Source organism: Carettochelys insculpta, chromosome 18 (assembly GCF_033958435.1).
Source record: "Carettochelys insculpta isolate YL-2023 chromosome 18, ASM3395843v1, whole genome shotgun sequence".
NCBI lineage: Eukaryota > Metazoa > Chordata > Testudines > Carettochelyidae > Carettochelys > Carettochelys insculpta.
The window spans coordinates 7,192,785-7,205,170 of record NC_134154.1 but is presented as its reverse complement, the minus strand read 5'-3'; the positions used below and the strand labels follow the sequence as shown (position 1 = coordinate 7,205,170).

The 12,386-nt window shown below is 42.8% G+C and overlaps 1 protein-coding gene across 2 annotated transcripts in view; it reads right to left on the bottom strand.

Annotated features, from left to right (window-relative positions):
- MED13L (mediator complex subunit 13L) overlaps nucleotides 1–12,386 on the bottom strand; it is a 333,854-nt gene that overhangs the window by 45,409 nt on the left and 276,059 nt on the right. For both annotated transcript variants that reach the window (XM_075012327.1, XM_075012328.1), the window contains exons 18-21: nucleotides 12,096–12,275; nucleotides 10,040–10,263; nucleotides 6,350–6,542; nucleotides 2,804–3,254 (exon numbers count right to left, since the gene is read on the bottom strand). In XM_075012327.1, the coding sequence (XP_074868428.1) occupies nucleotides 2,804–3,254; nucleotides 6,350–6,542; nucleotides 10,040–10,263; nucleotides 12,096–12,275 (1,048 nt within the window). The remainder of the gene's footprint in view (nucleotides 1–2,803; nucleotides 3,255–6,349; nucleotides 6,543–10,039; nucleotides 10,264–12,095; nucleotides 12,276–12,386) is intronic.

The window sequence follows — 12,386 nt, the reverse complement described above, 5'->3', positions numbered from 1 at the left end:
TGTGTCTGGTAACTCTGTTCTTTAGTAAAGTTTCAACTAATCTTCCCAGGACTGACATTAGATTTACTGATTTGTAATTGCCAGGATCACCTCTAGAGGCCTTTTTAAAGACTGGCATCACATTAGCTATCTTCCAGTCATTTGATACAGAAGACAATTTAAAGGATTACGAACCACAGTTAGTAGTTCTGCAATTTCACATTTGAGTTCTTTCAGAACTCCTGGGGGAACGCCATCTGGTCCCAGTGACTTACTACTGTTTATCAATTTTGTTCCAAAATCTCCCCTAATGACGCTTCAATCTGGGACAATTCCTCAGATCTGTCACCTAAAAAGAATGAGCTTAGATTTGGAAATCTCCCTAACATCCTGGTGATGGTTGCAAAGAATTAATTTAGTTTCTCAGCAATGACATTATTGTCCTCAAGAGCGCCTTCAGTGTCTCGATCATCCAGTGGTTCTTTAGCAGGCTTTCTGCTTCAGATTGATGTAATTTTTTTAAAAAAAATATATTACTCTGAGTTTTTGGCTATCTTTTCTTCAAATTCCTTTTTGGCCTTCCTAATTATATTTTTACACTTCATTTGACAGAGTTTACGCTCCTTTCTATTTTCCTCACCAGGATTTAACTTCCACTTTGTAAATGATGCCTTTTTTATCTCTCATTGTTTCATGTACTTGGTTATTAAACCACAGTCGCACTTTTTTGGCTCTCTTGCTGTGTTTTTCAATTTGGAGGTATACATTCAAGCTGACCCTCTATTATGGTGTCTTTCAAAAAGTATCCATGCAGCTTGCAGGGGCTTTTACTTTTGTCACTGCTCCTTTTAATTTCTGTTTAACCTCCTCTTTTTTGTGTAGTACCCCTTTCTGAAATTAAATGCCACTGCACTGGGCTACTGTCATTTTTTCCCCACCACAGGGATGTTAAATTTAATTATATTATGGTCATTACTTCCAAGCATTTCAGCTATAGCCACCTCTTCGACCAAATCCTGCACTTCATTGAGGACCAAATCAAGAATTGCCTTTCTTCTTGTGGGTTCCAGAATTAGGTGCTCCAAGAAGCAGTCATTTAAAGTGTCAAGAAATCTTATTTCTGTATTTCCTCCTGAGATGTGTACTCAGTCAATATGGGAATAGTTGAAATTACCCATTATTACTATTTTTTTATAGTCTCTCTAATCTCCCATAGCATTTCACAATTATCATCACTAACCTGGTCAGGTGGTTAATAACACACCCCTACTGCTATATTCTTTTTGTTAAGAACATGGAATTACTATCCATAGAGATTCCATGGTGCAGTTTGGGTCATTTACTATTTTTATTTCATTTGTTTCTGTTTTCTTTCACATATAGTGCCACTCCTCCCGCCCCCCCGAACAATTTGTTCCGTCCTTCTGATACATTTTGTACCCTGGCATGACTGTGTCCCATTTATTATCCTCATTCCACCAAGTTTCTGTGATGTCTGTTATATCAATATCCTCATTTAATATGAGGCACTCTAGTTTATCATCCATCTTATTATTTAGACTTCTAGCATTTGTATATAAGCATTTTAAAAATTTGTCACTATTTAGCTGTCTGCCGTTTCCTGACCTGACTGGATGGAACTCTTTTATGTTTGACTGTTTCTCATCCAATCTTCCCCATTACCTTTTCTTCCATCCTCTCGTCTTTAGCAGGACATGGATAATCTCCATTCATAGACCCTCCCGTAAGGTGTCTCTCTGCCCAAAGGCATAGCTGACAGCCACTGAGGGCCCTAAGGCAAGTGGGGAGGCGGCCCGGTCACAGAAGGGGTGGGGCCAAGGGAGGAATGGGCAAGGTCTAAGGCAGTTAGCCTTATTGCCCCGAATCACAGTGCTGAGGCTCCCTTCCCACCTTAGAGCCATGCAGACCAGCACTTCTGAAGCACTTCCAAGCAGCCTGGAGCTCTGGCCACATGCACTTCCAAACCAGCAGCAGGGGTGGCTGAAACTCCAAGCCTCTTTGAAATGCCAGGCCCTGGGACAGCTGCCCCACTTGCCCCTCCTATTGGTGGGCCTGCTGTCCTATCAATATGCTTCTCCACAGCGGTCAATGTTCCCCCAGCTTTTAGTTTAAACACTGCTCTACAACTTTTTGAATTTTAAGTGCCAGCAATATGGTCCTATTTTGGTTACAGTGGAGCTCATCCTTCCTGTATAAGCTTCTCCTTTTTCAAAAGTTCACGCAGTTTTGAATAAATCTAAATCTCTCCTCCTGACACCACTGTCTCATCCACACGCAGAAACTCTGCAATTCTGACGGTCTAACAGGCCCTGCGTGTGGAACAGGAAGCACTCCAGAGAATATTATCATTGTGGCCCTGGATTTCTGTCTCTTCCCTAGCAGCCTGAATTTGCCTACAGGATCTCTTTCCTAGCCCTTCTGGGTCATTGGCTAGCTTCCTGTTAATTGCTCCTCTTTGCTAGCTCCTCTACCCCTGGCCTTCCTGGATAGCCCTGCTCCCTGGTTAACGCTTGACGGGTGTGAAAAGGATTAGGTATCAAGCTTTGTTAAGAAACTCTCAACCTCACCTTGCACGCTGCTAGCCTCAACATATGATTCTTCAAGCAAACGAGCTCAGCACATAGATCTTCAAACAAACAAGATCAGCACACAGTATCTCTCAGGCAGCTACACACAATAATGGTACATCCCCACACTCCAAGCCCTACGAGGCTGTAAATCCGATGCAGACCAGCTGCAGTGTACGTACACATTAAGGAACTGAACTAGTAATGTGGGCTCATTCATGTATTTAGTAACTTACTTTTCCTGTCCTTCTTGCTGTTGCTGCTGCTGTGATAAATTCTGTCCAGCTTCTGTCTCTCCTCCAGACCCTGTGCTCCCTGGGGGTCGGTCTGTAGAATTTCCCCCAGTGCTGCTATTCTGACCTTGACCCACAATTCCACTAAACCCTGAAGAGGAGGTAGTGTTCATCTGGTTAATGCTGGACGTTGAGGAAGACGCTGACAACTGCGGCACAGAGGATCCAGCTGCTGAACTGCTTCCTGCTGCAAGGTTAGTAGTCCCACCATTGGACGTGGAATTAAAGGAATTGCCTGTTGGTGGGGCCCCAGGAGCTGGCAGACATGTTGAATTTGGGGGTACAGGTCCAGTGTTCCCAGGCATTGCTTGTCCTTGGCTTGCTGGGGCTGAGGTTTGGTATTTAGGTGGTATCAACAGGCTGCTGTCGAGCTGCAGAGTGGCTAAGTAAGGTGCTGGAAGAATGTACAAACACAGAAGTAGATTAATGTTACGTATCAGATCACATGTTTTTGTAGCTGGGATTCTTTTACGGGCTGGAGGTGGTAGTCCTATGACCAACCCTCCTCCTCTCTCATCCCGGCTTCGGACAGGCCATGGCCTGTATTCCAAGATGTGGGAGTGGCAGAGACTTACTACTACTACTACCACATCATACCAAACCCCAGGAAGTCGTATAGTACTAGGCTTTGAGGGAGAAGAAAAAGTGTTCTATATAATTTGCATTATAAATATTTAATTGTAGAATCAATTCTGCAATGACTGCCTTTTAATAATGTGATTCAACTAGAAGTACAGGCTTGGCTTTGCAGAGTTCCTGCAGTGTGAAGAGAAGGGGAAGTAAATCAACATTACTATTGACATGTCATTATTTTGGGTTAGATTGCAACGGGATAACATTGCATTTGTGCCTGTAGATGACATTCAACTTTACAAACAACTAAATGAATTACTTCCCAGTTCAGAACAGCTATTTAAGAGGGCATCTTTATCTCTGTCAGCCCAAGCCTTTTTTACACAAATTTACATTAAATTCTGGGAGATTTAATTAAATTATGGTTGCTCCCTATGCAAATTCATGGACTGAGCACATTCTGCATGCTTCTGGATATGAGCATGGAGTACCCATTGTATTAATCAGTAAGCTGAGGGTTCTGCCCAGCTATGTGGGAAATGAAAAAAAAGGTAAACTGAAAATAGTGAAATACCAGCAATTGTTATAGATAAATGGTTTTTGCTTTCTCTATGCTTCTACCAAGGGCACAGATAGCACAACAGCCGGCCCCAGGGCCATCCCAAGACGGGAGGCAGGGCCTGGGGCAAACCTCACCATTGTGCCCCAGGTGTGCAGCCCTGGGGCAATTCCCACTCCTACCCCCATGCTGCAGGCCCCACCCTTCCCTCTGCTTCACCCCCAACCTGCCCCTTTACTCCCTCCCCAACCAACTAGGCTGGGGATTATCTGGAACAGGACAAAGTGGCAACATCAGGGGCTCCCCCTTCCCTTGACACCCTATGCACTTGCCCAGATCTACTCCACTCTGCTGCAGCTTACTGCTGGGAGGGAGTGGTGCAGTGGAGTGGAGCAAGCTGCTCCTCACGCCAGCGCCGTGGTGAGAGTGGCAGGGTGGGACATCTGGAGCAAAGGGGAGCTGGCACTCTGCTGCTGCCATTGTCTGACGCCACCATCACACCCTGCTCCCTCTGCCCATCTACAGTACAGCTAGAGTGGCCACCACAGGGCCCCCAAAGTGCAGGGTCAGGGGGGCTGCCCCAGTTCGTCCTGTGGATGGGACGGCTCTGAACAGGCAGCACAGCATCTCAGAGCACTTCGGGAGTAACTATGTATGTGTGCACCCCCACACAACCACTATGCCAATGAGTCTCAGAGCCTGGTTTAACTGACTTGGGCTCATGGGTCTTGTACTGTGGGGCTACGACGAGCAGAGTAGACACTTCTGCTTGGGCTGGAGCCTGGGATCTAATCTCCATTGCTAATTTTAGCCCTGTAGTACAAGCTGGAATCTGTTAACCCAAGTTCTGATGCTCAGTGCCACAGGATTCTTTTTTTTTTTACATTCAGGTCTGCTTCAGTTGGTGTTACTTGAGTTCTAGTGCCACTCTGCATTATGCTAAGAGACAGTTTGGGCCTAACCTAGGCAAGAACATGGTTTAGAGCAATCTTTACCACTCCCATTCACCACCAAAACTTCTGTACCAAGAAGAGCGCAATTGGATCCCAGAAACTGGCTGAAATGGGTCTACCTCTTCTTTAAAATATGGATAACAATATTTACTTCCTTTGAAAGGGCTTTGAGATTTACTGAAAATAAATACTGTACGAGTTAGTTATTATTTTTTGAATGGTAAATTATTTATTTAAGTCTAATTGGTACAGAGTTCCCATGCATGCTCCAGTTACTTTTTTTTATAACTTTTAAACAAAATAATTAAATGATCCCTCTACTAATTAACCTATTATAACTCACCCCCCACCCCAGCCAAGCCCTGAATACTTCCTGAACTTCCCTTTCTCCAAAGCCTGTCAGGTCAGTCCTCACAGTGAGCAGAACTCCAGTACTGACTGACAGAGAAGATGGCTGGGCACACTAATTTCAGGACTTCACTGAAAACAACCTCCCCACTAGCACTGCATCAGAGGTTCTCAACTTGTACACCGCGGTTGATCTAAATTCATGAACAATTTAGCCGCTGATGTTGTGAGACAATCACCTGCTATGCAGACTAGCACTGTCTCATTGTTTTCCTGTGCTCTATCATCTGTCTGGATCTACAGGATGTCTTTTGTATAACTTGTATTCTCCACTCTTTGAGGCAGCACCTCTTTCTATTTTGCAATTGAACTATAGTGTGTAGCACAACAGGGGTCTGCTTCATGACTAGGGCTCCTCAATGATAATGCAAACAATAAATTGCCAAGCAATCACATAAGGAGATATGGGTCCTCTCTCAGCCTAGGTCCAAGCCATTTAGAACAAAAGTGGGCATGCTTTCCTCATCCAGGGACAAGAAATACCCATTACACATTCTTCCAGTCAATTCAGTCAACTCACAGGTAGTAAGTCTCATACCTTTCCATAGGTATTAATTTAGTATGCTGGATTGAGTTCCTATGAACTAGTCCTAATCTCTGTAAGGCATGAGATAAACCATTCAATCACAGTGACCTGACACTACATCCCAGGTGTAGTGATTAACCCGCTAATAGTTCAATATGTACGGTTAAACCCATGTAAGAGGCCCTTTGGGTCAGATGAGCAATAGTACACTGATTTCTCAGCAGGAACACACAAATTGGCTTTTCAATCTAAGATGAATTTACAAGGCTGGCAGTTAGAAAACATACATCTTTTTACCTGTAAAGTCAACAGATGTAACATGGAAATCACAAAGCGACCGTTAAAATGGATTCCCACAAAGCTATTTTTAAAATCATTTTATAGCTCATAAATTCATTCAAAAGGAAAGTTGTTTCTGTTCCCCAATAACCCCAAGTATCTTATTTTCATCCTAACCCAACCTCACTTACCTAGGTGATGCCGGCAAACTTGCGCATAAAGTTTGAGTCTGGAATGATTGTCACACTCCTCACTGCCCCAAGGCTGGTTAAACCATTCGCTCACTAGCTCATCTGTCAACTTCTGCGCCATGGTTTTTCCCACCCGCATGATTCCATCACGTAACACTTTGCAGATTGGTTTGTGTTGGCCAAGCCTACACATCTGGCGGCACAAGGAGAAATATTTGTAACAAGAAGCCACGCGCAAAGAACAAAAAGAGTAACTAGATAAACAGACTGGTTTGCAGTATCATGCCCTCTCCAGTCAGCCCCACACAGTACAAATCTGCAATTATAAAAAAGAAAGCTGCATTCTTTCATCTCTTGCTGACTTTACGTACATTGACCACGGAGCTACGGCTATAGCGTCCTATAAATTCTACATATATAGTCAGACTGACAAGAGTCTGGGTTTGTGTGTCAAGTCTGCAGGTCTGAGAAAGCACCAGTTTCTTTAATTAAGGGCCTTCAACTGCATGAGCTCTGACTGCTAAATAGTACTGCATCCTTGTGGATAATAAAAGAAATGCTACTCCTATAGATTGGGAAACAGGCACTCATTTGCCAATTAAATACCGCAAAACCCCATTTATCTAATCTAACTAGGACTGGGGCCAGACAGGATAATCAAAAATTCAGATAATCTGGACAACAGAAAAGCGCAAGACTGCAGCCCCATCTCGTGGCCACAAGAGACATCGCTTGCTTCTGGCCCTGTGTACTCTGGTTGCTTGGATAATACACAGAACAAGGTCATGAAGAGGTGGATAAATGGAGTTCTCCGGCCTAAGAGGGACCCAAACCCAGGTGAGTAAAAGGATCAATTTCACTTCCGGAGACAGCAGGAGATTGGTACATTTAAAACTCTTCTTAGCCACACAACTGACTCTGTCGGTGCAAAGGTCTAGAAGAGCCCAGGTGACCAACTCAAGAAAACCTTTTGATACATGATAAACAGGGAAGAATTCTTGTTGATTCAGTAGCTTTACTAAAGTTCTTCTGGTTTAGACTGCCTATTCTGTCACCCCTATTCAGTAGGAGAAAAAGTGATAGTTCCCTGAAAGTCATTTTGTGTTTCTTTGATCTAAGGCACCATGTATTTTAGATTCTTTTGCTCTTACCACAGGAACTAGAAATGGAAAAGAGCTAATTTCTCTCTGAGCTGTATGACTGCACAGCTCCCTATTCAGCCCCACACTCAGGGGCTCAGACCTGCACCAGTGAGAGAGGCTTCTTCCCAAATCCTGAAGCCGCTTTATGTGGGAGATAGGTACCTCTGTCTCCTGGCCTCGGCACAGAACTGCAGCAGCAACAGAAGAGGCATCTTTTCCTGTTGGCCCCTGCATGGAGCTACGCCGGCCAAGGGATGGGCGCCCCTTCCCTGCGTGGGGACTCTGCCTAGCCCTTACCTGCCCCACCAGGGGAACAAGCAGCCTCCCCCATGCGTGCCTGCTGGAAATGCCATGGCTGTGGAAATGTACCCTGATTTGGCTTGAGCTACTGCAATGAGAGGGCTGAGTCCTCTCTCCCTGGGGCAGCATGCACCCCAAACCCTTCATCATCAGCCCCACCCAAGAGCCCAAGCTCCCAACCAGAGCCCTTACCCTGTTCCCCAACCATTTGCCCCAGCCTTGAGTTTCCTTCCATGTCTTGAATCCTTCATCCTTGTCCCACTCCACAGCTTGTACTGTCAGCTGGAACTCTTACCCTCTTGCACCCCAACCCTCAGCCCCACTCCTACCACACACTGTCCGTGTGCCAAATGACACTGTTATGTGATACATCACCTCCATATTGGTACTGGTACACATAACAAAAGTCATTCCACACATGGACATAAAAAATTAGAGAAAACACTGAAAAAGAGCTATTTGATCATCTTATCTGTAACTAGTGACCAGTGAAGGACTGTTTCTCACGGTATAGGCTTTTTCTTTGTCCAGTCTACTTGCAACAGTGTAAGTGATGAGGCTTCTGTCATTACTCTAAACAGATTATTCACAATGAACGTCTCTCAGTGCTATCATTCCCTCCTGATAATGTAGAGAAGTAGAACTGTTTGGAGAGGCGTTTTCCCCCATAGGATTTTAAGTGATGTATCTGCTGAAGCTTGTGAAGAAAATGTTAAATTTATTCATACAATGGGAGAAGTTCTGTTCTCTAGAGAAGTACTTTTTTGCAACTGTAATTAATACAAACTACTGCTTGCTTTGGTGATGTTCATGAGATTTACATTTACTTGAGATGAGATTTACTTGATCCCATTCTCCTTCTAAAAAGAGTAGCATACTGTAAAATGCTTGCAGTGATTCAGAATATGTATCTGAGCTCCCAGTATGAATATCACATTCCTATAGAACAGAGTAAGAAATCACCTCTCACACTGAGTTCCCATTTTAAATTCTGACATTACAAAAATTAAACTAGAATCTTTATGTCTAGAAGACAATGGTTTTCACTTTCTTCCCTGGAAATAAAAAGGACTAACAGGGCTTTCTGAAACAGGACTATCACAGCTTCTATATTACCACATTAACATTTGTTTTTAAATTTGAGTGACCTGTCAGTTCATACATCCCTCCTGGGTAAAAACATGGAAAATCCACCAGGTCAGACTTCTCAAAAATATGTTCCCACCTGTCTACCTAAATGCTGCTGCTGCTGCAAAGGTGTGAGACAGAGAAGGCAAATTACGGGGGTATCCCCTACATGATCAAGGTGAACAATCCACAGTTGGAACCTTGTTCTTTGGTACATGGATGGTATTTTCAAAAAGACCCAGTGTTGGGTTAGGTCAGTGCTGAGTGCTTTTGGAAATCCTATCCACAGGGTCCTTATACCGATGTAGCAACAACATCCTCCATCTGCCGACTACACAACTGGGCTTAGTTGTAGTGCGGCCACTGGTTCACAGATTTCAAGTATACTCCTGTCACTCCTGATGAGGATCAAAGTGCATGCAAGAAAATGAATCAGTCTTAAATACAGTGGCTAAAGTTCAGCTGCTTTGCTTTAGGTATATGTCATTTAGCCTGGGTCATCCCTTACATCTCCTGCTGTAGTCTGGCTCCTCCCTTTTTACTACCAGAGAGCAGAAAAGTTGTAGATGTCCGACTTTGTTACCAGATGTGTGAGGAGCATCTTGTATAGGTACTGCTTGCCCTTGCAGGATATGCTGTACAAGAAGTGCTATGAAATACCCCCTTCCACTTTACTTTTCAGATTTTCCTTTATTTCAGAGTTATTTATAAGTCTACTCTTTCTACTTGTAGTCCTACATCTTACTGCATCTTACTATTAGACTGTTCCTACTGCTCAGCTATTTTCAGCCTTCAGGTGAATACGCCTTGTTTCTTTCTGCTTAAGTAGCAGCCGCACTTAAGAACTCTATTGTAAGGCTGAATTTTGTCTTAAATGGAGTAAACATGCAAAAGGATAAGTGCAGTTCTATTAGATGATATTTTTTCCTGTCTTTTGAAAGTGAAAAAATTCCTCTTAAACTGAAGAAAATCCTGTAACATTATTTAAAACACTTAAGGTTTAAAAAGTTTAAGACAGCTTAAAAAGGTGGTAATATAAACTTAGCCCAACTGTGAACGTGCTGCTAAAACAGGAATGATAATTATGTCTAAACAATTTGTAACAGTCCCTCTTTCTAACCTCATATACAGCACTCAAGTCCCTGAAGAAAGTTTTGGCTCCATCGAGCAAGGCCTCATTTTCTGGACACAGCACAATATACGCAACATCCCGATGGCCCCCATATGGGTCTAGCAATAGCCTCTCCCAGAACGGCAAGGAGAATGGAGAGATTGTCAGGAAGTCCTTGTCGTAACCCACCAGTAAAGTGGGGATCGGAAGAGGCTCAGGAGACTCCTCAGAACCTGGTAACAAAAGAAGATGGCATTACAGAACCACTTGAACTGTAAAGGAGCACTGGTACAACAGCATATGAGCTCTTTCTAGCCCAATATTGTAAATCAATCATCTTTTATCATAGTGAATTTTCTGAACGCCTGAACCTGCAGGCATGATGAAGCCACAGTACATATTAACAATGTCCTTCCATGGTCCTTTTCCTCAGGTAACGGTCCTTAATTATAGGCAGAAAGATTTATATCATACTTGTGAACTATCATAAAATCAGAGGTCAGTCAGTGAAAGTACAAGAAGCCAATACAAGCATCGCTGCTATAATTCCTCTAAAAGATTGCAATAAAATATCTTCTAGTGTACTGTAAATATACATTCTGCCAAAATTTCAGGGCCTTCTTGAGGACTGAACTTGTGTTGTTATAAAGGAGTGGTTTTGCCCTGTATAAATGATGGTATAACCACATTTCATATATGTCCTTTCAACCTAAAGAAAAGCAATGACATGAATTCACAGGAACTAACGTTCCTTGCTTCAGTTGCTGGCAACATGAGCAACCAAAGAAAACCGTAGCTCCCATCGAGGATAATGTTGATTTCTAAGCCAAGTGATTTAAGTTAATAAAACAATCACGGAGACAAATGAGAGGATCATCATAACAACAAATCTCAGATCTCATACAAGCAATGTCATTAGAGATTATGCTAGCTAAAAAGAAATACCATTATAGCCTGCTATTGCTTGGAGAATGTGAACCCAAATATACGCTGGCAATTTTCAGAGAAATATAAATGATTAAAAAGTCAGCATTCACCAACCATTACCACATACTCACTACAGAGACCTACTGTTCTAACATGTAGGGGAAAATGTAGTCATTTCAGCTACAGTGTAGGCTAACAATACAAAAAAGCAGTCCTGTAGCATTTTAAAGACTAACAAAATAATTTATTAGGTGATGAGCTTTCATGGGACAGACCCACTTCTCCACAAAAGCTCATCACCTAATAAATTATTTTATTAGTCTCTAACGTGCTACTGGACTGCTTTTTTGGATTGATAGTATATAGACTAGCACAGCTAGCTCTCTGTTAGTGTAGGCTAACTGGGGGCAAATCCTGACTGTTCAATGTTAACCTGTATTTACAAATGTTGGAAAAAAGGCTAGATGTATTTGTCATGTGGCAGAGTTGCATTTGCATCAGTAGTTCCTCCAGCCTGTCACAGTCAAATGAGAAATCAGCATTATGTTGTGTCAGAACAGGGAAAGGAGAGAATTGAGGCATCATGGCAAAGGAGAACAAGATGATACAAAAACTGATCCAGACGGAATTTCACATAAAATACAGGCAAACACAGGAAAAGTTAAAATTATGTTTAAAGGTCAATCGTTCGTTTGCTCTCACTTAGTATGTGTTCTGTCAAATATATTTCTAATTAGAAGTCTCACTTGTAATCAGGAGGTATTTAATTACAAACATATCAGCACTATGGTATTTTAGAACACTTGAAATCTTATATCTAGGGATCTGGTTTTATTTAAGAGGTTCTATGCTTCCCATTATTCAGTGTACTAGCCACAGGTCCAAGCCAAAATTAAATCCACACAAGGATTTTGTTCACCACCAAGGTTTAGGGTGTTTAAGGCCACCTCCAGTGTCAGTCATCATGGAAGGTAAAACCCCCCTACTACTCAAGAATATTCTTCAAAAATTAAACACAATGAAATGCCATCCAAGAAGACACTTGTTCTTATGCTCTTTCCAGCAAAGAACATGCTCACATGCACAAGTGTAAGGAAACAGACTTCATGTGAACACTGCCGTTGCGCAAAAACTGTACCATATGTTCCCCGTCCTGCCATCTTATGGAACTGCTGCCAGGTGAGGGGTCCCTGTACATGCTGAATGTTCTCCCAGGTCCTTCCTGTCCGCTTCTTCTGGATGGCATCCTGAAGAAAGGGCTGTAGGGACAGTAGCATACGCACCACATCCTGGGAGGACAGCATGCTGATGTCCAGTACTACAAATGACAAAGAGGTATGAATCACATTTCTGGTGAGAAAAAGGGGGCATAAGTTTATTTTGACTTGTGATTCCTTTACCTTGCCTATGCTCCTCTTGTAAGTAGTGA